The sequence below is a fragment of the Lepisosteus oculatus genome, chromosome 12 (assembly GCF_040954835.1).
Source record: "Lepisosteus oculatus isolate fLepOcu1 chromosome 12, fLepOcu1.hap2, whole genome shotgun sequence".
In the NCBI taxonomy this organism is placed as follows: Eukaryota; Metazoa; Chordata; class Actinopteri; order Semionotiformes; family Lepisosteidae; genus Lepisosteus; species Lepisosteus oculatus.
The window spans coordinates 34814270-34841675 of NC_090707.1; the positions used below are offsets into that span (position 1 = coordinate 34814270).

At 40.0% G+C, this 27406-nt stretch overlaps 2 protein-coding genes across 7 annotated transcripts in view; one reads left to right on the plus strand and one right to left on the minus strand.

Annotated features, from left to right (window-relative positions):
* Positions 1 to 6785, minus strand: part of cdk15 (cyclin-dependent kinase 15) — a 140153-nt gene extending 133368 nt beyond the window's left edge. The window contains exon 1 of the mRNA XM_015359369.2: positions 6459 to 6785. Coding sequence (XP_015214855.1) covers positions 6459 to 6504 — 46 coding nt within the window. The 5' untranslated portion in view covers positions 6505 to 6785. The remainder of the gene's footprint in view (positions 1 to 6458) is intronic.
* Positions 6786 to 11414: 4629 nt separating this feature from the next.
* Positions 11415 to 27406, plus strand: part of als2b (alsin Rho guanine nucleotide exchange factor ALS2 b) — a 58835-nt gene continuing 42843 nt past the window's right edge. For 2 of the 6 annotated variants that reach the window (XM_015359364.2, XM_015359368.2), the window contains exons 1-7: positions 11415 to 11613; positions 12507 to 12580; positions 18335 to 18479; positions 19084 to 19226; positions 20020 to 20981; positions 22021 to 22354; positions 26592 to 26760. In XM_015359364.2, coding sequence (XP_015214850.2) covers positions 18460 to 18479; positions 19084 to 19226; positions 20020 to 20981; positions 22021 to 22354; positions 26592 to 26760 — 1628 coding nt within the window. In that variant the 5' untranslated portion in view covers positions 11415 to 11613; positions 12507 to 12580; positions 18335 to 18459. The remainder of the gene's footprint in view (positions 11614 to 12506; positions 12581 to 18334; positions 18480 to 19083; positions 19227 to 20019; positions 20982 to 22020; positions 22355 to 26591; positions 26761 to 27406) is intronic. The other 4 variants (XM_069196325.1, XM_015359367.2, XM_015359365.2 and 1 more) reach the window with 4 other exon arrangements.

Consider the following 27406-nt stretch of genomic DNA (forward strand, 5'->3'; position numbering starts at 1 on the left):
ATGAAAATCACTAACATCACAAATTCCTCAGCCTCAGGGGTCAGGATAGGCCTGTTTATATGTTTTACTGTATTTACTTTAGGGACATTTAGTGGGATCTATCTTTCCTGTTACAGGTTTCATGTTTTGGTGACTGCAGTAATGAATGTATAATAGTTCCATTACTGTAAAGCACCTAGAGATGCTTGGATATGATATGCTAAAGAACTTTATTTACTAATTGTTGATTCACCGAATAAAATAAATTGTTGGTTAACTAAGCTATCGGCCATTTTCTTCCAGATTAACTGTGTTCATAATGTGCTCTTCATGTCTCCTCTTTAGCTCAAGAATACTGTACCATTAAATATCTAAAAGAAAGTACAGTAGTTACAGTTCTTTGTGTGTGACTGTCAGTTTCTATTTTGTAGAACATAATACAATTCATAATCATAGCTGAATGTGAAGATTAATTTTATGTGTTACAGGTTTTCTATTCACCTATTGAGATAGATTTGAACTCAGCATGGGTTTCCATTTCTATTTCTCCTCAATATTGTCTTTCATGAATGTTTTAGAAAATATTACAGTAGTGGACTTTAGTGCTGTTATTTTCAGTTCCTAAACAAGGAGGAGGTTGTTTTTTTAAGAAGTGTGTTTCTTAAGTAGGTTAAAATCCCCTGCTTTTGAGTAGAAGCAAAAGCTTGTAAAATGTCTACCCAAGCAATTTGTTGGTTCAGTTAAGGATTCCTAGTTCCAGCCATACTGTAGGCAGCTGCATGTGGCTCTGAAACAGAGGATCCCAAACACAGTCTTAGGATCTTAGCAATTATCATTCCAGCATGATGATCTGAGTAAACACACTATTAACTAAACTGGAGCAGTTAGACGTATTTTTCTAGCTATTCGTATGCAGGTAACACCTGTAAGAATGTGGCCCTCTGTGACTGTAAGTGGGAACACCTGCTCTAAATTGAGACAATTAGGGCAGAGGATGTCACATTGTTAAATTAATGTTCTGTATCCCAGACTCGCTTGACTGTTGATGTATTAATACCTTTCATTTTAAGACCAAATGTCAAAATCAATCCCTATTTATAGTAAAGTCAAGACTGTCTAGTTTACACCCTAAAGGTTGTGTTTTTTAGGAGTACAGGTAATAATTACTTGCATGTACATAGTAAAATACAATGTTCAAACATGTCATGCAATATTGTAATCTGTTCCCATTAAACTGCATGCCAGTCCTCACAGTGATCAATCCATTAAATGAGTAAGACTGCTGCCAAATCTCTGAAATACTTTCCTTCTGCTGATGTAGTCTGAATGCCAGCAGCAAAGACACCTGTCTGTGAAAACCTTTGCAGTGTTCAGAATCTATAAATACTGATATGATGCCATTTGAAAGGTATCCTTGCATCTCATTAGGTTGGTACTCCAACCAAAGCTAAAGTGTCTCAGTGAATCTGTCAAGGCTTTATGTAGGGATATAAGATGGAGTTGAATATTTTACAGTTCCAAACAAGGAGTATAAAAAATACTATAATATTAAATCTTTCCCCTGAGCTGAATTATAAAAGGGAAATCAACAGAAAAACACTGTAATAAAATACCTCCTGACATAAAATAAAGTTATGGGCAGTTATCATTATGCTTCTTGTTGGTATTACTACAACTAAATGATCTTCTGCCTCAGGAATTGATTTAGTCACCAATTTAAGGTAAGAATATCTTTAAATGTTTGTTTACAGAGGCTGTACTCTATCAGTATACATTCAGCACCTAATTTCATACCTTTTGAGATTGCAAAACTGGGCTGGCTTTCCAGCGGTAGGTGTTAAAATGGTCATGGTTTAATGTTATTTGGCCAGTTTGGGTTACAAAAAAACATATTCTTGTTTATTAACTGCAGGACTGGCCTTGAACAGACTCCTATCAGGACGTTGTGGTGATTACTCAACCATTTTTAACCCAGCATCTTCCTCCATGCTACTAAATATATTTTAATTAATTAAGCAGTACAGTATGTTCATTCTATCATCATTATTTTGTTGAAAAAAAATCAGATTTGAATCACAACACTTAATTATAACAAAATGCTTTGCAGACTACTGTATGTAGATCGTAATTTACCTCAGCTTAATCCTACAATAGACTCCCAGCACGTTATGTGATGGGGGACAAATTAATTCACCCTCCTGCAAGCACTGTCTCTTTTGTATTTATCATCAGCTCTTTCATTTCACTTTGAAATGATTCTGATCCTTTGCACTGAAATGTGCGATGAGCCCTCTGCAGCACAGCCGAAGATTTTAAAAGTTTTAAAACTTGTGTTTGTGTGATTTTGTTCACGTCGGTGCTGTAGCTCTGTAATGAAAGTCAATTGATCAGCAGACAGAGCTTGCCCATGCAGCAACACAAGTGAACAGATGCATTTCTCTTCTCAAGAGCTTCTCTCTTGATTTGTGCCTTAAAAATGTCCATAAAGGTTCCCCCAGGAAAAAAAATGAAATACAAATGAAATCCAAAAGTGAGTTACAGCATCACCAGCACACTCAGAAGGCCGAGTGGGATAAGGCCACCACTCTCTTTTTCCATTTGTCACTCCTACTCCTATAAATATAGTAGGCAGCTACTGTATTTCTCTTCTGCTGCCTGAGCAGTGATTAGCATAGGACCTACAACAGTCTTTGCAATACTAGTGAGCCTATGAGAAATCACTCTGTCATTGGACTATATCATATACAGTATTTTATGAAGAAAGGGTCAGATTAAGTTTTTCACTGCCATGTATGCAATTTACAGATTCTGGGGAATATACAGTAATGTCAACTACACAATTGGGGAAATCAGTTAAAAGATATAGGAATTATATGACTGTAAATACACCATAGAAGTTATTTTATTTAATTAATTTAATTTTTATTTCTGCTTCTGTGACAGGAGTCCCCAAACCTTTGTCCTAGAGAGATAGTATATATACAGGATTTCTGTCCAGTCGGGGTCTAAATAATCTCATTTTTGGCTTAATTGGGGTAGTTTAACAGCTCCTCACAGCTCTTCAGGTGTTGCTGCAGAAAAACCAGCTGTAAAAGACCGGGATTAAAAGATATCTTTTGCCTTAAGTCACAGACCTACTGTATTAATACCTCGGAAAACTGTTAAGTTGTTCCAGTTGTACCACTTTCTCACAGGTCTTTAGTTGTTTATAACTTATAGCAGGAAAGTCCACTCCCTGTCCTGAAGAGACCCAACCCAGTAAAGAGCATCTTCCAAGAAACAGCTGAATGAGATCAATGATAACCACTCTGCCACCATGCTGTCCTGACTTTAAATAGTGCTTCTGAATAGAAAGAGAATATCAAACTGCCTTTATTTTTAATATGAACAGATAAAAGTGACTGAAAGCCGTAAAAGTTGGGGATATTTGCATGGGGGCCTATAAAGAGATTCCATAAAAGTCTCCTCCAGAAAAAATCTCATTAGTATTCTGTATCCAATACATTCTCTTGCATTGTTGAAAACAGCTCGGGGTTGCACAGCAGTATTATTTGCATGTTAGAGCCCGGTTCTGACATTAAGTAGGAGGAACAAATAAAACTGTATTTTATGTAACACAATCGTCTACATTTTTTGCTGTCTTAAATAGTTACAATTACATGGCTAACGATGTTAATCTACCAAAAATAACAGAAAATGTAATGGTGTTTAGAAATAAAATACAGAGAAAAGGTCAGTGTGTGTCATGTGAGGTAATATGTAAAATGTAAAATTAAGAACTACAGGTAAAGATGACAATCAGCCCATGGATGGAAATAAATTAAAATATTTTTTTCCACATTTTGCTGTTTCTTAGATAAAACCTGTCCAGCTTGTGCACATCACAAGCCATGCTTTTAAAAAAGAAGTCTACAAGATCAAATATCTTCAAATGTATTTTGAACTTTACAATCGTGTTTTAATACTGATATTGGTCTATATGTAATGTACACACCTAAAATTTGTGAAATGGGTTTGTAAACCATTGGAAAGTTCAAAAATATGAAAAAAAAAAAGCTTTTCATGTTTGTTTCCTGTGGCCCTGGCTGCACATTTAAAAATAGAAATAAATTTAGGAAAATATAATTGTAAAAAAGCATTAAATATAACCTGCTGTGTTAAAATGCATGACAAGGTTTGTGTTTCCAGCACCTCGAAAGACGAATAGCTTTATTTCTGGACAACACACATTTAATAAAAGGACAATGCATTTGACAGAGTAATGATCAGAGTGGTTTGAGTGTTGAGCAGTGTCACAAAGTCCCAGCTGACCTATAGCAAGAGCTTGAACAAGCTGAGGTTACAGTGGAGCTGCATATTTTGCTCAGCATCACCAAGCAACTCTGAGTTGCACACTGAACGTTTGCAGCAGGTCCGAAAGATGAACTGGCTACAGAGGAACTTTCAGCAGTCGTGACAATTCTTACGTAAGAAACCTTACATCCTTGACATGCCAGTGCTCTGCAGAGACTGAAATATGTCAGAGGCACTGTGTGCGTGTGTATCCCAGCAGGCAGCACACCAGAGCATCTGCACATTTGATTATACAGCCAGAAGAGTGGTGCAGCCTTCAAGGCTGGTGAGACAGACTGCAGTGGGCAAGCAGGGATGGAATCACAAGGCACTGATTAAAACCAAATCAGAATATTGGGCACAGTTGTTAAAAATGACTGACATTGAATGACAGTGGTGTGGACAGAGATAGAACGTGGTGGTAGTTGTGTGGGATGGAATGTCTAAAGGCCCTTGAGACAAAGCTTATAGATGTGCAGGGGCATAGCCTCAGACCTGCATTACTGCCATGTCACATCATTAACCCTGTCACCATCTTACTTCACAAATGCTATTGTCTGAATTTCCTCTTCATCAACAGTCATACTGTATATAACAAATTTGGTTTCTGGTCACCTTACTACATCAGCATGACCACCTACTGAGATCTCTAGACCTCGATCTGTTTGAATGACTGTGGGATCAGATGAGGACAGCTGGCACACTGGACTACAGCTTGGTTTATGAGTCATGGTCATACAACCACTGAAGTAATATTAGAGGTCATTGTCAAGCTATACCTTAGAATTGGCAACACCTCATGCAGACTGGTATGGTCAGTGTAGAGGTCTTGGACAAAAATAAAAAGCAATTGAAAATACATTAACATTAACATTTGGTACATACTCTAGGCAAGATTGTTAAAGTATTACTGACTCCAGTTCCTAGACATATTGCCTGGATTCAGCTGTTTTTGAAATGGACCGGAAAAAATGTCTCTAAAGGTTTGTCAGCAGTACATTCTGTATTGCATGTCTTGAAAATATTATTATTGGAGTGGGTTTAAAGCAATTGACTACTTACTAAAATGAATCACCTGTCAACATTTTGTAAAGAATCAAGTCTGTTTCTTTTTCTCACAAATAATAGAGCTCACAGTTTTAAAAAAAAATCAACAATAAAAGGTAAGTGTGGAGATTAAGGTATTCAATTGGTGCTAAGATGTGAAGCCTGTTTATATTGATTATCACCATTAATGTTGAATTAAACATCATTGAAACAAACATAAACAATATTATTGTGTTATTGTTGAAATGGGAAACAGACAAAGGACCTAGAATGTGGTAAATGGATCTATCCTTTTTAACAACTTTTAGGAAAACAGATGTGAGTCTCAATGTTAAGTAGAGGCAAAGAGTTTGAGTTTGTATTTAATTATTATTACATTCTGCTTACATCCTATTTTTAGTGCTGTATTTTTGTGCTGAGATCAGCCTCCCTGAAAAGGTTTTGCCATCCCTGAAATAATTGCTTTTACTCACCTTTTAGTGAATGTAATGTTTTTACACACAGTGAATCTTGTGGGGTTTTTTTACAACAGGGCTGTGAACATTCTACACTCACACCAGAGGGATATCATCTCTATCTTTCCCTCTCTTTAAATCTGCCATCCGCTCTGCTACAATCCAACTTGTCCAAAGCAAAAATGAAGGATTTCTCCTATTTTTGTTTGTGGAGCTCACTTTAGGAAATAGCATATGTGAATACCGTTTTATCCTCTGCACTTCAGTGTGTACAGGCTTGTGCAAACGGCACACACTCTCTACTCTCCACTAAGCAATTAGCAAATGTGGTATTTCTGTGTGCATTCAAGAACCCCCGAAGCAACTGCAGTAGGTGGTGCACATGGAGAATTTTTCATTACCTGTCATTAGGAACGCAAGCTCTTCGGAGACATGCTGCGCTGCATCTCAGGTGGGGAAATGACATAACAAGGCTTAATATTTAAGATCTTGATGTGTGTAACGCAGCTCAGCTTCCTTATACATGTCCAATACTCTAACGTGTAAACACACCAACAGCTTATTTATTTTCTATATCCCAGTGAGGCCACTTGCTTGATTTGAGTATCACTGATTAGCATTAATAAGGTAGGAAATTGTGCTCACCTAAGCGGTTAAATGCCTCTGTTGCTGCATGTCTCAGGTTCTGCATTCTGTAGCTCTGGCAGTTACTTCTCTCTTGGCACAATCAGCTCTTTCTCTGTTCGCCACATATTATTCACGCCTGCAGGATAATCATTTGTTCCTTCTACTGAGACAGCAGCTATACAAATTGTTGAGTTTTTTTTTTTGCTTCGTTCAGGAGCAGGTCTGTAGAAACCCAGGCAATATCCTCATCCGCGCGTGTGACGAAGCTGCACAGTACTGCTGTTGGGTACAGAGCAGAAATCCAATCAGCACAAGTATTTAGGAGATGCTGTCTTATTTTGAAATGAACAGTCCACATGAAACAAAATGTGCACAGTTAGTATACTGGGGGGGGGGCTGGAGGTTGGACAGGAGGGGAGCTGTGTGCCTACAGTAGCTGTATTTTGATGAAATATAATTCAATAAACATAGCATGAGATTGTTTTGGTGACTTGCTTCAAAACATAATGGAGGATTTGTTTTATGGCCAAAAACATATTAATACTAAAAATGGAACATAGCTTGAAAATGACACCTGAAAAAAAGGCAAAAAATGAATCTACTGTAGAAACCAGCAGCAACAAGCATTTTTAAAACCTTTCAATACAGAACTCATTTGATAATTGAAAACTGTCTATCTAAAAATCCATAATTATTGTTGAAGGACACATTTATCCAGATTAACATATCTTGACACACCTGGGTGTTTTACTGAAACAATTTAACACGCAATCATGTATCGATAATGCTCTTTTTTATCATTATAATCATGTAAACAGCTTAGTATTTTAGGAGACCAACAACATTTGAAATAAGGAATGTTTTTTTAAACCGAACATATCAATGAGGAAGTTAGGAATTACACCCTGGTGAGATTAATATTGATGCTTAATGACTACATTCGGTAATTGTGTAGTACTGATCATTTGTTCACTATTCCTGCCAACAGTCACTTCATCATATTTGCACATCAAAGCTATTCACACAAGTAATGGGCTCAAGACAAGAAACACTTTGGATGGGACGCCAGTCTGTTTCAGGGTACACACAGACACACACACCCAGACCAGGGGCAGTTTCCCAGAAGCCCATTAATCAACCAGTGTGTTTTTGGACTATAGGAGGAACGAGATCACCCACAGGACACCCACACAAACACGGGGAAGAATATACAAACTCCAAACAGATAGCACCACAGATATTGCATCCAATGCTAACAAGAAATACATATTTGTAGAAATATACAAGAGAAAGTCATGCAGATACGTTTCCTTCCAATTTTCTAATTTTGTCACTTACCTGCTGTATTTGTAAAATTTAAACTTTTTGTATTATATTACTGTATTAGACGAGCCAGCACAAAATTCTTAAGCTTGGAAAATAATCATAACTGCGGTAAGTTTGGGTGACCATGGATAGTCCTAGCATGTCCTTTGTTCTGTGGACACTGTTGAATACAAACATTATACACCAACTAAGCAGATCGAGCATGACCTCTGCTACTTCACAAATACTGGTTGTCCTAACTGCTTTATTCACAGAATTGAAATGTTACATTTAAAAGCTGCATTGGAAAATAGAGTTAGCCCTGTCACCCAGCTTTTATTGTTCACTCCTGATGGTGTATTATTATTTGTAATGGTGACTCTAATTCCTTTCATATTGATGTATTATAATGCTATAATATACAGTAATACACCTGAACTGCAAGCATATAGCATATATGCAAGCATATAGCTTCTATTTATGCAAGGTTACACACTGACAAAATGAAACAGCCTAATATGGTAGAAGGTTATATTAGTGTAGTTGCATTATTAATGTCTTGGTGAGGGTTGTGGCTGTAGCCATGCAATTAAAAGTACAGTATTATAAGAGTATGGGACAGAAATGTCCACTACAAGTCATGATAATTTCTAAGTCTAGGATTCCCATATACCTTTTGTTCGCACCCAGGTCCAGGATTCTATTTCAAACCCTGCTTTTCCCACTGTGGTTTCAGTCTCAGGACTCAGAAACGACTCCTGTACTGGCACTGAATAAACATCTTTGATCTTAAGGGTAGATGCTGGTTAATGACTTTCCATGTCTTTGTTTATCTATAAATTAGAGAATGTTTGATGCTATAATTAAAAATAAAAGATGTTAGTATTGCTGCCTTACAGTGCTGGGGCCCTGGATTCAATTCCTTGGGTGCTGTCTGTGTACAGTCACTCCCCCTGTGTGCATTTCCTCCCATAGACCAAAGACGTACTGGTAGGTTAATTGGCTTCTGAGAAAACTGGACCTGGAATTAATGTGTATGTGTCTGTATCTGTCCAAGCCCTGTGATGGACTGGCATCCCATCCAGGGTGTACCCTGCCTTGTGCCCGATGCTTACCAACCCACAACCCTGTTTTTGGAGAAAATGGTTATAAAAAGGATGGTTGGATATTCTGTAAAGGAGGCCCACAATAGTGAGGATGGGCCAGCAGATGGTATTTTCAAATATTCCTGAGGACTGTGAAGTAATGGTAAACTACTGTATGACTTCTCCTCACAATGCTGTGGAAAAGGTGGCTCCCAAGAGGTACGATAGCGTGTACTTGTTAGTATTGTGTTGAAGGAAACAGCAAACCTGGCTAAGAAGCCATAGTTTACAGATTATTCCGAATTTGCAGAGTAACTTGAGAGCAATTTGCAAGAACGCTTTGAGATGTGATACTGCCTCTTTTTTCGTTGCCCGAAAAATTATTCAAATATTCAATGTTCGAAACGACAGGCCTGTTTTCAAATAAGATGGTTCACGTTCCACATTGCAGTATCCACTACATATTTGAGATGTTAAAAACACAACAAAGATTACTGGCCCCACTATTTATTTGAGCTGCTAAATCCTAGGAATATATTTACAATCACATGATGCAAATGTTTGAAATAGTATAGTGGTTTGAAGTGACTTGGGATCATTGTCACCATAAGAAAAACAATGACTCCTTTTTCATCTAGACCATTCCAAGAAGGATTTTGTTTTAATCTCTGCCCAAGTTTTTCTTTCCTGGGATCTAAACACATTACAAAAATCACTGTAGTAATACTGGACAAGGCATTTTTGCAGATTTTGCCATTCTTTCCACCAGAAAGACTCCACTGCCATAAGGCCTTTTAAAACCCAAATATTCCAATAATTAAGCCATGCTAGCGCCACTGCCAATAATCTCATTAATTAACTAGTTACCACCTGGTGTGTTTATTTATAAAATGCCACCTCTAGTGGAAGGTTAAGTCTCCCCAAGGACTGACCTGCCACAGCTCGAGTAAATTAACATTGATCCAAAATAAGGGAAAATCAGGGTCTGTTAACCCACAGAACAATTATTATCTTATTTCAGGATTGCTTTACATGGGCTCTCATGCCTGTTTCTGCCTTTTGATGATCTAGCTGCTTTATAGTTTGATGCATTGGACATACTGTAAATTAGAATATGTTGTATTTCATTTCTTAAACTGTTGAATCATCTGGCTACTTCCTGCTCCTATTATGATGTGGCCCTTTTCTCTTATATGTCTGAGTTCTTGCATGTGCATGTGAAATATCTTTCTTTGGTGATACATTTATTCGCAATCAACTTTGAATTGAAATATTCTTAATAGTGGTTTCAGTTGTAAACTTGCATTTTATTTTTGAGATCATTAAAGATCTTTCTTCATAAACAATATGAAACATTTTACTTGTGCTATTCTTTTCCTTTGAAGTGCATTATCTGTCTATACAGGAATTTGTTTCAGGACATTTCAGACAATGGTCCTTCTTCAGCTGTTTAGAGAGTAATTTAATCACAATGTAGTAAACATTGTTTACTACAACAGCTCCAAAAATACCAATGTGTAATTTACACACAAAGAATAATCCACAGCTGAAACTCTGTGTATTTTACTTTTTCTTTGTACTTTTCAATGTGGAATTAACTACTATTTACTGTATGCTTTATCTAACATACACAGTATATTGAAAGATTTAAGACAGAACAAGACTAGGAGCATCTGCTATCCTCTTAGAAAATGTGCTCAGTATTGGTTCACATGATACAGAATGGCTATTCTTGTCCTGGAAAGAGATCACAGAAATAGTACTAAAGTTATTCCTGATGTGAAATGATTTGGTTTGTGCACATGTGAAGAATAAAACAATATCTCCTTAGAAACTATTGTCCAAATATCAGATTAACCTAGCTGCCGCAATCCTTGGCCATTTAGAACAGAAATTTCTAGAATCAGTCCAGGAAAGAACAGCCAGATAAAATCTAATGTTAAAAGCAATGTCCAGTGCTGACAGAACCATTTTTTTGGTCATGAGCAGAGAAACCTTAGAGGGCATCTGACATTAACATTGACAAGGTCGACCCAATGTGCTTTTTCAGAACCAACGGCAAAACACAATACATACTGTATACACAGTACTGTACATATAAAAAGCACGCTGGACGCCTACAGCTCTGCGCACATCTTTTCAAACGCCCCTCACTCGTCCCCCAACTTCACCCCTACAGCAGTTCCTTTTAAGCCTTTAAGATTAAAAAAAAGTTTTGGTAATTGAATAGAACGGCATAGAAGACAGAGATATTAGGAGGTCAGTTGGAAAAGATTTCAGAAGCAGTAAGGGGTTCTTTTAAACTTTTTCCTAGTAGGTAGATTTTTCATTTCTATTATGAACGGGATAGAAATCACGCAATGTGCTGTCGTGAACCAGATTTTCAAGCAATGAAAGATGAGCATGGACTCTGTAAAGGCGCTACATTCTTACGGAAGAAAATTCCCCAGCTTTTTGATGCGCGCTCTAAAGGTATTTCTGAAATGGCAGAGACATTGCTTGGACTCGAAATTGAAAAAGTCGTTTAAAAAAGGCTAATCGGACGTGTGCAGTTTGAACCTTTGTGCTTTCCGTTGTTGCATCGGCTACATCTGAAACCAGTCTTGTTTGCTTAACCTCTTCGCTATTTCTCAGAATTGCATTGCAATATCGGCTGTGACCAGCTTCACTTTCGGTAGTCTTTGAAATCAGCTTTACTTGAAAGAGTAATTTGGAAGAACCCAGGACCAATCTGTTTACCTGGAGCAGGAATGACACGGGACGCATCAATGTAACCCCTCTTTGTAAGTAAGATGTCATGTTCTGAACATGGAAGTATTTTGTAATAAAAAAAAACCTGCCTTTTCGTGAAATTCTGGGTGAAACAAACACGAAGTTAAGGGATCTCCATTAGCGTCGGTTATCAAACAAGCTGTCACGCTGGTGAGGATACAAAACCGTGCAACCGTGTATATGTAATGTAAGATGTACTGTATGATTTGCGTTGCTCTACCTGCACATCAGATTTAACCTGATACTCAAATTAGCTCTGAGTTATAATTACTAAAGACGTTTTTCACTTGGATGCTAAACACGAATTGACTCTGTCTTAAAACTAGCCAATAAGTCAATTTTGATTAGGGATTAAGTTATACCAGTACGTCCTGTCATTGATACCAGGCCAATGACAACTACTGTATGTGCTGTCCGGGTTGTCCGCTTTATTTTGCCTGTGCATGATAGGGCTTTGAGTTAGAAAGTTCAGATTTCATGAGGGGGAGTTGGTATATACAGTACCACTGCCTGGGGTCCCTGGATGTGGGTTTTGAAATATTGATTTCCAAAGCGTATTTATATGGATGCATTCTAACGCGTTTTTCCCTATAGGCTGTTTTCTGTAATAGACCATAGACTAGTAAAGACTGAATATAATTAAAATATTTCAAAATCTTTTTTCTTCTCTCTAAAAACTACTGTTTCTTTTAGTCTTGGGCATTTACTGTATCTCTTTCTTACCCAGTCGTTTTTTTACTCAGTTTGTAGTACAAAAACAGACGTTTAAAACGTGTTACTGTGCCTTCACAACGTTATCACTGATGTTGTTACTATTTCAAATATTGCATATATGTTGCATAAGAATATGTGCATATTCTTCAATTTTGTGACAGCATTGTGCATGATACACTTGTTTTTGAAGGAACAAGGTCAGCAGAGATTGCTGCACACAGTGTTTAAAATACAGATCATGGTCTCCCAACATTCATATTAAAGGTAAGGAGTTCAGATGTTGAAACTTGCTTAACAAGCCTATCTATGCTAAAACATCAGGCTACATTTTTAAAATATAAATAGTAGCAGCAGCCAATACACATATTTATACTTTGCCTTTAGGTAAAGCAGACGTAGTGAACAGTGTGTGTGAAAGGTGAGATTTCACTGAGGCTAAGACTCGAGGAATGGCATCCTGAGAAGTTTACTGTGTCATCTCCGAATTTTAAGTTATAAGCAATAGGCATGATTCTTACTATATAATCAAAACACTTTTAGTGTGTCAGTTCTAACTTTAATAATAACTGTAAGGGAGGATCGGACGGACTGAAATTATGTTCATGCATATGTACGTTTTTATATATTTTTTGTATTTTTAGTGCAGGATATCAGCTGTTTTGGGTCAGGAATAACAAGCACTGTATTTGCTGCGCAGAATGTACCACTTTACAACTTCCCATAGACACTTTGTAGACACCTTTAATTGTAAGCAAGCATACTACAAAAGAGAACAAGAGGGGTTTCTCTTGTATAGAACAAGTCTTATTCCAGTTTCTTTGTCAGAATTGTGGGTTATTGGAAGACTGTGTAGGTTCCCTATGCTATTTCCGAACAACCTTCAACACAAATAGGAACTTGTACAAAGCATGGGCGCTAAGGAACAGTGTGCTATTCATGATATGTATGTCAAGCAAATCTCAACAACCGTTTATCCAGTTGCAGTATAGAACAGTGTAAAATGGGCAGTAAGTTGCCACATTGCTCTCATTCAGCAGAAGACAAGCAGGGTCTCGGTGAAAGTGAACTCTTTTGTCTGGAGCTCAGAAGCACGCGCCTGCCACCCACTCAAGAGACCCTTTCGCCTGAACCAGATGAATAAACGTTATTAAGTGAGCGTACAGTAGTTCAAAGCACAGACCTCACCACACTCAGCAATAAAGGATATGTTAGGTCCCATACACACAATCCGTCCATCACTGAACGCCACAACTTCTGCTGCTTGCTTGTGAACAATCCTAGCTTGGTGTTGTTTTTTGGGAAGTGTTTTATTGAGGGTAGGTAGAAGAGGCTGTCCTATGTAGATGGGCCTATCCTTAGTCCATGTCTATTTCAGTTCTTTTCGATCAATTTTACCTATTGGGAGCTGCCTATAGGGTGTGATGCAGTCATGCAAGAATTCTCCAGTGTCAGTGTGTCTGTTGGAATGGCACGCTGTCCATTTCCAATGTCTGCTCTTTAGAGAAGAGTGGTCTTGTACTATCATTCCCATTTTGCACACAGTATGTCTGTGATTGGTTTCAGGGTGGTTTCCTAACCCTCTTGGAACAAGCAGATTTTGGATAATCATAGGATAAGAGCTGCCGACTCCATTAGTGCCTCCACCACAGCAACTTCTACAGTGCAAGACATGTTGGGGTTCTTCATTAGTGCTTTTGCATTTAGTTTTGTGAAAATCATGTCCCCCTCCAAAAAAAAAATACATTAAAATTTATTACGCCATTATGAACTCCTTGTGTATTTAAAAGTGGGGCTGTGTGTTTTCCGAATAATCTAAAAATTATAGTGATTTGGTGTTGTATGCTTGAGGAAAGTCCAGGTTTTCTCAATATCTGAAAAATATCCGCACTATTACCTGCAATTAACACTTACGGAACGTGCTACAGTGTATATTCCAATCCTAAATCCACAAATTGAAATCTTGATCACAGCTCTAGTATAAAATGAAGCAGCTTATGTTTAAGATGATCTTGAGGAAATTAGACTTCTTTGTTAGCAAAACAAATGTGTTCAGTGCTGTTGTTGATTGTAAGTCCTGTATTCAGTAGGAAACGTGGTAAACCAACATCATCAACTTGTTGTGTCTTAAGGCAGTGTAAGAATCCTGGAGAACTCATTTTTTCAGGGCTCAAGTCAGAATCCTTACAGAAAGCCTAAACATGAAATTTTAATGCAGTGTTCGGTGATATACAGGACCTTTTAGCCTATCTTTTCAATTAGGCAGGGTGAGTCAGCTGAAAGTAGTCAAACAAAAACAATCTAAGATGGCTGCCGGAGAAAAACAGACAGGTTCATCGGCACTGTGGGTCCAGGGGCCAGGAAAAGAGTGTATTCCAGAACACCCCTGCAGTGGAAACAAACTCATGTAAAGAGCACATACAATAGCTGCTGTTCCTTTGCAGGGATTTAATTTCAGTTTCTAAACATGATAAATAAGAATCATTTAGATAGGTAGCCAGGTATTTATACAGCAATCCCATGTGTACTGTGGCCTATTTCAGTTGTACTTCTGAAGTGGCTATCTTCAGCGTACTCATCCTGTGATTATTTCCTATTCTTCATTACTTGTTTGCTTAGCAGATGTCTCTCTCTATAGGAATCCTTACCGGTAAGATCAGACACCCTAGTATTGGAAAAAGAGCAGTGATTGTAGCTGAGAGCAAAAAAACCTGGAAGTATAATAAGATGAAGTTACAGTAGACATCTAAAATTGGAGATTGCAATGCATATTTGTTATAAATAAATGGAGTTTGATCACATCTCATCTGGCTTTCTTGTTTTTCTAGAGGGATTGTGAATCCCTTGGGAGGGTCTCTAGTTAAGATAATTTATTGCCTTACTGTGTTTATTGATTATTAGAATACATGTGATTGGAAATGAACTTTTTAGGTTTTCATCTTAATCTAAACCCCAGAGAGATCATATGTAGTATATTATTGCCTTTTGTTGGAGACGTGTTCCATTCATCATCAATCAGTCCTCACTCATGTTGCTGTGAGTCCTAAGTTTCATTAGAAAATGGGTTAAAAACAGCTGCATCATCCACACCAATTTTTTTTTTAGAAAGCAGTCTATACTGTACTGTATATTCCTGATAATTTCATTTGAGTGCGTCATTGTAACCGGATAATAGTGTTTCCTTTGCTTCATTATGACTTCTAAGATTTTATTGTGTTGTGTGATGTAATAAAGGTTATTTTAAAAAATAACCCGTTTTTGCGCATGCATTCAATAGTCAAACGGGAGCCTAATCCTTCTGAACAGTTTTTCTGGTTGTGGGTCAACCTTGTACCAGAGGTGTTTTTAGACAGGAAAAAAAAAACAGCCGAACAAAGGTGTGAGTTTCAAGTTTCAAGACGATTCTGGAAAACCCCATCATCGTAATTGAGTTCCATGATCAAAGGTGACTGATAAGGCTTATGCTGGTTTCTCCAGCAGGTTGGGTGTTGGCATGGGAGATATTGGGATGTGTATTTGCAAAAGTACATTGCAGGTTTTCTGAACACATTAAGTTTTCTTAATTCAGCTGATGCCTTTAAACAACTAGCTTCTTCTAAGGGTTTTTCCCATTAACCTATGTCTTTACTTTGGCTTGCATGTTGTGTAACTCGCTACAGTTCTTGCATGATTTGCAGTTGCCTCTGTTCAGCTTGTGAAGTTCTTAGTTTTTTTTACAATTTGATTTTTTTCCTTCAAAGCGTAACAAACGCAGCTAACAGCCTTAGCAGGTGTGAAAATGGATTTCACGTTTATTTTGGTTATCACAGGTTCTGGAGACAATGTGCTGCTAATTGTATCGTGTTGCATTTCTAATTAAAATTCAACGCTAATTTGTGCCAATTTTGCACTGTACATTTTTATAGTACAGCCATTGTTTTGAATGTATGCCATAAAGGATGAAGGTATCCAAGTTAATGAATGTTAATAATAAATATAAATATTCTGCTTACAGTGCTGTGGGATTTCTAACCGAGGAAGCCTGGAAAATGAGTGGTATCATATAGAAACTATGGACTAAGTTTGCTCCAAGAATTATATGCTGGAATAATTTAATCATATCATTGAAAGTGAAATTATAAGGTTGTTGTGGATGTAAACAAATCTTATTTAATAAGCTATAACTGGATGTTTTATTGGTTTAATCCTTATTATCTCTCAAAAGACAGAGCTCAAGAGTAAATGTACGTAAATAAATTGCCCAGATGATGATGAGGCATGTAGGCCTGTTCCTGCCAAATTCTGAGAAACCCTTTGAGACAGTGCCAGTATGCCCTCTCAGTAATAATTTATTTTTCACCTATAGTGGAAAATAAGACTCCAAAGTTTTCTCGATATAAGGCTTACAATGTTAGATTAGGACAGTCAAATACTAGTGGCATTGACAAAAATATTGAATAATGTTCTTATCAGTTTTTGTTTAAAAAAACATCAAATACCATTTACTTCCTTACCCTTGATCTTTTTAGACGTTAGTCTAAATCTTTTAAGTGGCCAAATGCCTTTAAGAGCTTCTATATCTTTGAAATAATGGAAGTTGACAGAAAAGTGGTAAAGGCTGTTTAATACATACAGTGCAGTCCGTAATACACTCCAGCACATTGGATTTGAAATGGAACAATGACTATGAGTTAACTTTTAATTACTTTTGATCCCCTAAAATGGGAGGACGATGTATAAAGAGGGCTGTGATTCTGATATGGTTCACCCAATATAGACGTAAATACCCTCGAATTAAAGCTGACATTCTGCACTTTAACCTCATAGTCATTGTTTCATTTCAAATCCAGTGTGCTGGAGAACAGAGCCAACACAACAAAAATTCTGTCACTGTTCAAATACTTATAGACTGCACTGTACATGTTACTTGGCAAAGTACAGTATTTCATCAGTGCTTCAGTATTAAAGTCATTGACTTTCATTATGGGTGCTAGGCCAAAGTTCTGAAGGGCCTGTTTGTCACTAATTATATATGAGATAATTATCTGAGGGGTGGCACAATGTTTTCAGCATTGCTGCTTCACAGCACTGGAGCCTTGGGTTCAGTTCCAGACCTGGGGTGCTGTATGCAAGGTGTTTGGATGTTCTCCTTGTGTTTGGTTTCCTCCCATATTCCAGAACCTAGGAAAAATAGGTAATTATTTGAAATCACAGAAACAGCAAATTTGTGTTCATACATTGTAATTCTTTTGTCCATGGCATATTTGCATAACATTACATCTTGAATATATAGACAAAAGAAAGATTGTAAATGAGAGGAGTCTATTCAGCCTATTTTGCTCATTAGTTTGCTACAAAACTCTGGGGAATATATGTTGAATGTATATACTGCATTCCTCCTTAGTTGTTGTACTCCTGTGTGCTTTTTTAAAAGCAGAAATCATGGTTGATTTGGGCAGTACCTTTCAAGAATTGACATACCTGTACTGAGTCTGCTTGCAGTCTCCTCTGTTTGAGACGAATAGATTCTGTCTTTGAATATAAGACATTTTGACATTCAGCTTCTTCAATGTGCACATTTGCAATAAATTAATTGGAGAATTGTCTGTGACTGTTCTACAGTTTAGTACTGATTAAATCGTCCATTCATCTGGTCTGAATGTAAAACTAATGATTGGATAATGATTTTCTGTGCTGCAGTGGGACTTTTAGAAGCTGGTCATTTTTAGAATGCATAGTCATTTCTGTGTCTATAAATACTAGTATTTAATACTATAGTAACCAAAATAATGGTTAAATTGGCTTACAGAGAAAGCTGGGTCTGTTACACTCACTTTAAACATGGCACAAGGGGAGTTGCTGTCAGTGTCTTTAGCTGGAGAAATGATTTGTACGAGTGACCTTGTCCAGTCTTGTATACTGTATCTCGTAAGGATAGGGAGAACCGTGTGGTGGCTTTGTGTGATAGACAAATGCAGTAACAGTGTACATGACACGAGCACTCAGTAGACATTAATTATTAGTTTGCTTTCTGTTTTATAGCAGCCTGCTCCAACTATTACTGTAACAGCTTGCCAGAGTACATCAACTCACAGCCTGTCCTGCTCTGCACAGAGCTGATGCCGAGAACTGACCTGCAGTGGTATTGACATGGAGAGACCATTATAATGGACCAGCAGGAAAAGAGGTGAGTAGAACGCTACCAAGGTGATAAACACAGAATATCTGGTATTTTAGAATTACAAAATCACAAGGTAGCAATACCATCGCTAAGGACATCCGATTATATACAAGAGCTCTAAAAGAGTTACAGGCAAAATATGACTAAAAAATCCCCATTAAAGCAATCAGATTTGTTAATTAAAGGGGTAATATGCACCAATGTCACCAAACATTTTTTGACAGTGTAAGTGTTGAATGTCTCCAAACCAAATATTTCAAGGAGAAATGGTTTTTCTAGCAAATGTTTTGCGAAAAAAATATATTGAAATCAAGCGGTTGTCAAAACAAGTTGTGAGTTTTTTCCTCATGCACAGAGAGGCAAATTTAGTTCTAAAAAAATCCTGTAAGGCTTGTCAACATCTGTATTTGAATTCCCCCCCGCAGCTTCTGTCAAATCATATGTATTCTTGCGGGGGTTCGATGTGCATTAGGATCAGAGTAAGAGCTTCTCAAATGTTTTACCCTTCTAACACACATTTTAATGCATTAGATGGTGATCACTGCTGTTATTCTTTATGCTGTTTTTTTTTTCTTTTCTCAACATCACATTTTGTTTTTTTCTAATCTAGGGAGGAGGAAGACCCCGGGGAGAGAGGTTTGCTCCATACCTGGAAGGGCTACTCCTGTGGGCTCACGCCTCACAGAATCCTTCTGTCCAAGCCTGTCCTGCAGGCTGCCCTGGGCACACGCCATGGCGTACTGCTGGCCGAAGGTGAGGCCCGTCCACAGCAGGGGGTTGTCGAAACCACTGATCGCTTGTCACGTTAACGTGATGTCAGTCAGGCCCCGATAATCACCCTGTACGCGCTCTTTAAGAGCATTTCTTTCTATAGAAGCACCACCGCGAGCAACTTGACCGGCCGTGTCACTGCTTGGTTGGGGAATTGCAGCGCTTCAGAGCGCAAGACCCTGCAACGAATTGTGGAAACAGCTGAAAAGATCATTGGAGCCTTCCATTTCTTTCACCTATCACAAACCCTTCTTACCCATGGCCTCCAGTATAGTAGATGACCCCTCCCATAAACTCTTTGCCCTCTTGCCATCTGGGAAAAGATATCGCAGTGTACGGGCTAGCTCTACCAGACTCTGTAACAGCTTCTTCCCACAGGCTGTCAGGCTCCTCAACACCCTGGAGTCTACTCACACCCACCCCAATTCAAGAAACAGGGTTTAAATCCCCCCCAGTGTGTTGTGTAAATTGTATTACGGATTGCCTTGTGATTTGCATTATCTGCCCTTTGCACTATGTGTATCCTGTCTACAGTGTCCTGTCTGTCCTGCCTGTATTTGTGCCATGGGCCAGGAGGAACGCTATTTCGTTCCACTGTGTGCTTGTATATGGCTGGAATGACGAATAAATGTGAACTTGAACTTATCTTTGAGATCCACACTCTTTACTTGAGCCAAAGAGCAGCTCCACACGATAAAGAAGGTTGTTATTCGTAAACTGTTGGTTTAATACATTCCTCCAGCCGTGATTGATGTCTTTATTATGTGCTCCTCAGGTGGCGAGGTGTACAGTTTTGGGGAGCTGTCTTGGAAACCAGGCTCGGCCGCTGACAGGGCAGTCCCCGTGCTGGAGCAGGCCCTGTCAGGCCAGAAAATTGTCTCTGTGGCAGCCGGGAGCTTCCATAGCGGGGCAGTCTCCGAGCAGGGCGCCGTGTACATGTGGGGAGAGAACTCTTCCGGCCAGTGTGGCGTGGCTAGCAGAAGCCCAGTCCCCGAGCCGACGGCGGTTCCCATCGCCGACCCCGACACCAGCCCCCCGCAGCTCATCCGGATCGCCGAGCTGGCGTGCGGAGAGCAGCACACACTGGCCCTGTCGGCCCACCGGGAGGTGTGGGCCTGGGGCAGCGGGTGCCAGCTAGGCCTGGTCACCAGCGTCTTCCCGGTCTGCAGGCCCCAGAAGGTGGAGCACCTGGCCGGGCGGCACGTGCTGCAGGTGGCGTGCGGGGCGTTCCACAGCCTTGCCCTCGTCCGCTGCCCCCCACCCCAGGAGGCCCGCCCCCCCCCGGACAAATGCAAAAACTGCAACCAGCTCCTCATCACCATGACGGACAAGGAGGACCACGTCATCATCTCGGACAGCCACTACTGCCCTCTGGGAGTGGAGCTGGCGGATGGGGAGGGCAGGCAGGCCTCTCCCACGCAGCAGCTGAGGAAGTCGCCTTCAGAACCTGCCCTGTACGGCCCTCTTCCTCCCCCCCTCTCCCAGAACTCTCCAGAAGAAACGCCAAGTCAGCAAGACTCTGAAGCCGATGAAGGACTTCCAGCGGCGGAGACCAAACCGCAGACTGAACCCTCTAAAGAGGAAGACTCCTCAGAAGAATCAGATAAGAAGGCGGGCTTGTGGGCGAGGAATTCCCCGTACCCCAATGATCAGGCATTCGAGGAGTACTTGAAACGGCTGTCTGACCACTCCGTGACACAACAAGCCTCCCAGGACCCCAGTGTTAATAGCTCTCAGGTCAGTATGCCAGCCCAGGGCGGTCATTTTGATGAGCTGCTGCTTTTGGGCTGTAAATAAGATTGAAATTTAAAGGGTATTAAAATTAGAGTTAGGTATTTTGTTTGAAGGTCTATTAAGCTGTACAGTTCATCTACCTTTAATCGTGACGTATTTTCCGTCATGACCTGATGAATTATTATTGATCCATATGACTTCAAGGAACCGTTTAGCATTATTTGTTTTTTAAGAAGAACATTAAACGTATTGCGCAGCAGTTTGAACTTTGGTGTTGTAGTGGTCCCTGTCTCGCTCCAGAGGGGACAAATTTACAGGGCCTCGCAAAGGGACTTACTCCTTGTATCATTTTGCTTTGCCATTTTTGCTCACATTTACTGTAGCTTGTTTTCTCCCTCGGGTGTTCAGGGTGAATATCAGCTTTTAATTGACAATGCTTTTTTTGGGGGTGACTACACTTAAAAAGAGCCGTGGTAGCTCAGACAGCAAGGGCATCTAACTCCTGACCGGAAGGTCCCGGGTTCAATCCCAGGTAGGGGGCAAATGATGTAGCTTGCTCTAATTCCTTCCAGATGGCTCCCAGTTCCACTCAGCCTGCTTTCCAAATGAGTACCGGGGGTTAATCCTTCTGGGGGTAATAGGCTGGCCTGAGTGTGACGCTGACCACATCACCTCCACCTCCAGTGTCGGATGGTCAAGAAAAATGGTGGCCTTTGTACCCCATTCCCCATGAGCCTTTATGGCCTAGAAAGGGACCCACCTAGCTACACTTAACAAAAAAAAGTTTGGACCTCATTTGGATTTCTACAACTTGGGACATCGCTGGAAGGAGGCAAACAATTTGCCAAGGCACCGGAAGCGTAAAATGTCTTGGTAAACTCTCGCTGATGAGGGCAGAGACGGGTTTTGTCTTCTCGGAGGGGCAAAGAGGCCACCAGAAGTGGAGCACCCTAGTGTAATATGATGGAAGGAGTGTGGAAGTGTCTGACTTTGCCTCTGCTGTAGTTTTGCGTCGTTGTAACCCGTGTCCTCTGACTGGCAGCTCTCGGATGGCCCTGCAGACCTAGAGGCCGCGCCCCCCGTGACTACCGTGGGCTCCACCCTCAACAGCCTGGTGGTGTCCTGTGCCTCTGCTGTGGGGGAGAGGGTGGCTTCCACCTACGAGGCCCTCTCTCTGAAGAAGGTGATGAACTACTATTACCCCTCTGGGGGCAGCTTGGCGGCGCCGCTGGAGGGGAGCAAAGAGACCAGGGAGGAGCAGATGCGGTCTGAGGAGTCGATGCAGGGCAAGAAGAGCTCCAGCCTGGGGGACATCCGAGAGGAGGAGGCCGAAGGCCTGAGCCGCAGGCTGTCCCTACCTGGCCTGCTGTCCCAAGGTGACGCCTTTACCCCCCTTCCTTCATTGTGGCCAGCTCATGCAGCGGGAATAAATTATGGAAGAGAACAGGTCTTGGGGGTTAGGTTGAGTTTTAAATCCCCATTCTTTGTTTCACTGAGTGTAAATGGTCCCACGCACACTGAAGCTGTTTGCCTTTGAATGTTGGGATGAGCAGATTTTTTTGGGACGTTAAGGCACTGCAGCTATTTACCACGTTAAGTTGGGTCTGCTGTTTTTGTTTTTGAAATCAACCTTATCTATAAAGTTCGAGCATCTGTGGGAAACTTTGAATTGGAACGAATGTACTTTAGAATTACACTTCTGATGGAAACTTTTTTTATGATTGAGAGTGAAAATCTCATAGCATATCCTCCATGACATTACTGCAGTAATGTATTTAATGACATTGTGGCTGGAATCCTTCACATCTGCTACTTATTCACCACAAAAGGGCTACATGGGCCAAATTGCCTCCTCTTATTTGTAACTTTCTTATGTTCTTGTAGTTCTCTTGATTTGTTTTCTTCCCAAAATCAAGCGGGCACAGAGAGAGGGCACCTTGTAGCTGATCAGCTCTAAATGTGCAGGACCATGCCAATAGATAAGAGCCAAAACCTGTGGCTTTGCATCAACCAAGTTGGTGCTCTGAGCCTCATGTTGGGGAAAAAACATTCCAGCTTTTCCTCTCGCTTCAGCGACTGCTGAAATCTGTCAGGTTTCAAGTCAACTCCCACCTGCTTTGGATTTTTATCTCGCAAGCTGCTGGTGTATTATTATGTCTGCACTGAGTCATCGGCTTATGGCTGATACTTGGCCTGTATCGCAAACCACTAACTCCCAATTTGGAAGGTATCCTTCCACAACAGTGCGACGAAAAGATGGCAAAATGGATTTCCTGTGTAAACTGTGATGGGTCGCCATTTTGGTCTTAAACCACATTAGTTCAAAAACAATCACAAATTGTTACTTCCGTTCATAGCCAATGAATAGGAAACTCGAATTATATCTCATCCTAGAGTAAATACAATGTGATTATAAAGACGTTTCCTTTCTCTGAACCAGGATGCCACACTATTCTAGATTTTCAAGTTGTCTTTGTTGAAAAATGGTCTGGTGTCGAGCGCCAAATATTTCGGCCTTCGTGCAGATTGTTTGGAAATGTTCGCGAAGCTTTTGTGCCTACAAAAGATGGGATGTGCTTCAAATTGCTGCAGATCAGAAACTATTCACCTTTAAACCTGATGTACAAAATCCTGGAGACAATCTTACAAAACGGTTCTCTGGTTGCAGCCAAAACAAGGAAATCAGAAGTCAGTGATCATGCTGCTGAAGATACGACTAGTTCTTTTACATTGTTTCTTTACAACTATTCCATAACGTCACTACTATCTTGTTCTGCTATGACATTTCTTAACAGTGGCATTTGTTTGTGCCATGGTTTTCATATCCATAAAGATGTAAGTCAAGTTTACTTTCTTTCTTTGCAAATAACACTTATTCCATAACCTCAGTGTCACTTTCCTTTGCAATAGTATTTCATGCCAATGGCACATGCTTGGAAGTTGTCAGAATTGATCAATATTATAATTGGTAACTGATTTCAGTGGTCAGAGAACAGGACTGTTTTACTATATCATGCCCAAAGTATGTTTTAAGAAATGATATTCAGAAAAAATGGTTTTGCAAAGAAAGCATTAATTAATGTGAAGTATAGCGTGTAATTACAATTCTAATTTTTAAGGTATAGCCAGATTCATCTGCAGTACTAGCTACACTGTAACTCTGCAGTTCATTAACCATTGTAATCACTCCATTTCCCAGATTAATTAAAAATATCGAACCATCTGCCACTTAAACATCTAAATATGTCACTTATTGGCAGTTTTCTGTTTGCTGAAGCATTCTTTTATCTGCCTAATGGAAGGCAGCCATCATGTAGTGTTTGTAATTTGTTATTAATGTAGGGACAATGTTCAGTCAGTGGTCAGATCTTTTTATGGTGTGATTGATCAGCGCATCTACTTTTGTGGAAGTCATGATTGATACTGGCTTTATGAGGGTACTAAGTGATACTTCTGTAAGAAGATTCTGGGATTTTCGTCTCCGATCTTTTCAGAATTAGTTAACTTTAAGGAATTATCAAGCAGGAAGAAATAGACTCTAAACTAGAAGAGTCTATGGAAATTGTTAGCACTATTTCCATAGAAATTTTTGATTGCAAAAGATAACTGAAAACAAGTGGAAACAGTCACAATGCAACATTATACAACGCTGTATATCTACTGTTATTTTTGTATGCTTCAGGCAGTCACGGCCACAAGTGAAAAACTATTGATCAGCTTTTTTCTTATTCATCGCATAATGGGAAGGTTGATAGGAAGACATCCCTTGAACTTTTACCTTGTTCTGTTTTCCAGTCTCTTGAAAACAGAGTTCATGAACTTTTAGCAGCAGACCATTAATTTCTGCATATCTGCTTTTGCTCTTCCTCGAGTGAATTAAATCTGCTGGGTTCCTGCTCCAGTAGTTAATTGACCTGTGAATAATCAATATCTGCAGTTTATCATCTTGTGATGCATTGTCTCAGCAGTAGTCCAGGGTTATTTTTAGTGAAGCAACTGCCACAGAGGCTGAGACTGCGTTGGAGACTTTGTTTACAGTGACTACCCAATGAATAGCTGAATTTGAATGCATTTTGTTTCTGACTGTGTGCTTTGGACCTCATGGAGCAAAATGCTCCTCTAGGCTTTGACCTAGCACTAGTATCAGCCTTCTGTGTGATCTGAGCTGAGAAGTTCATTGTTCAAGCATACTGTGTTATATCTTATATCTCTATAACCTTTCAGACAGTGTGATGGTTCCCTCACGAAATAATTTTCATTTAGAATGTAGACTATTGGAGCATAATGGTAGACCTTTAAATTTCAGTTAAAAAAAAATATCTCCTGGTTTTTATAATTAATTATGATTGAATCTCTGAAATACACCCACTTACTGGGTTATGTAAGTGTTCCATTCTGCAAATCTTTACATTAGCTGAGTTTTATGTGAGTCTGAAGTGCCCCTTTCTTAGCCATTGTGTGAACACATTCAGAGAATTATCCTTCATGATATTGCAGTTGACCCTGCACTGTTTTCCCAGGCTGTCCCTGTGCATGAGGAAGGAGGGACAGGAGTGCAGAACTGCAAGCTCACCAATGTGCATTATCCTTTACTGGTTAGCAGGGGTGTGTGCTGATCACAGAGTGAGAGAGAGAGCCAAAGAGAGAATGTAATAGCAGTAACAGTCCATGAGATAGAGAGAGAGAAAGGAAACTTGTTCCTTTTATACAGAAATTAAATAACACTTAGTGAAATGAAAATGTTAGAAAACCCTATAATTAGAATAAATAAACACCAAAGCCAGCAGCTGTACCAGCTGTACCAGCACCCTGCAACTCACAACTGGGAACCCACTGGAGATAGGCAGGTGTGAAGGGGCAGTCTGTGTGGGTACCCCAGTATAGAGATGGATACCCTGTACTGTAAAAAAGGCACCATCCTTTGGATGAAATGTAAAACCTGACTCTCCTGATCCGGACTCTCCAAGGACATCTCTCAAAAAAGAAATGAGTAGGAGTGTTACTTCGGTGTCCTGGTCCAATTTCCGCCCTTTAACTTAAAGATGGCGACAAGTCAGGCACCCAGAGGCAGGGGGAGGGAGAGGGGGAGGGGGGCGTCTTCCCGCCTCCATAACTAAAATGCCAAATAGGAGTGGCTTCAGCGACATACACAGTCGTGTCACTGACAGTTGGAGGTAGCTTATCGTGTAGATTTCGCTTTGTTGCTGATTGGTTAAGCTTTCGAAACTAAGCCCCAAAGTCATGTGACTGATTTTTTGCCCTGTTTCATTGGTTAAACGCAATGATCACAAGCACCACCATGGTAACTGGGCTGTGTAGTTTTGAATTCAGTTTGAATTATAACTGTACGTACTGTTTTCGTTTTTGGGCAGGGATTTAAAGATAGGGCGTGCCAAAAAATTTCGGTGCCGTCGTCGTGGAAGTCCATCTGGGCAAGCATTTATACGGTATATATTTGTACAAAAGTCCCTGGTAAAATAATATCAGGTGAAAGTGATTAACATGCCAGTGGCTGTGTGTCTTTAAAATTCCTTTAGCATTTATGCAGAGGAGAAGTATTCAAAGTAGTGCATCTTCTGGCTGCTTGAAGAGTTTTTTTTATCTGTTTTATAGTGTCTCCCAGGCTGCTGAGGAAGGCAGGCCGATCCCGGGTGCGAATGGTGGCTCTGACTCCGACTTCGGACACGGAGGCTGATGGCTATCTGCCCTCCCTGCACACAGAGGTGTGGAGCTGGGGGAGAGGCAAGGAGGGGCAGCTTGGCCATGGAGATATCTTACCCAGGTAAGAGCCAAGAAAGGCTCATAGGAAGCCGAGGCGCATAATATTCTGATCTGAAAGAAAATGCTAGAGACCATCACTATTACATTGAACTAGAATCTTCTGTATACTGAGTATTTACACAATTGGAAGAGCCAATATTCCAGATTGCCCTTTCCTGTATTTATTTAGAGGGTTGGAGAGAACTTTTTCTGGAAGATCTGATTGGCTTGTTTGCCCAACGAATGAGAGCGTGGAATGCAAACGCATTCTCATGCCAGCCAATCAGGCAGCTCGGGCTCACCTCCAGCCTTACAAAAGGCTGCATGCATCAGTCACCCAGTTGAAAACTGCTGGGCTTTTCTTACTTTCGCTTAAATCGCTGAGATCCTTTTTGATTTGGTCATTTGTTTGATTTAAAGGGCCGTGGGCATAATTGTCTGTGAAAGTACCTCTTCATGCATAGAGCCTCCACCCCTGTGATCCTCCGCTCTCTTTAGGTCCAGCCAATCACACTTTTCTTTCTGGTCGTTTGAGGTCATTTTTCCTATTGACCCATGTTATACACACAAGGATTAGATTGGGGTTTGGTGAATGGAAGTGGTGTGTTATCACCTATTAACTGTTTTCAAAATTGCCACAGTGGTATGTAAATAGGCTGGACATGCTA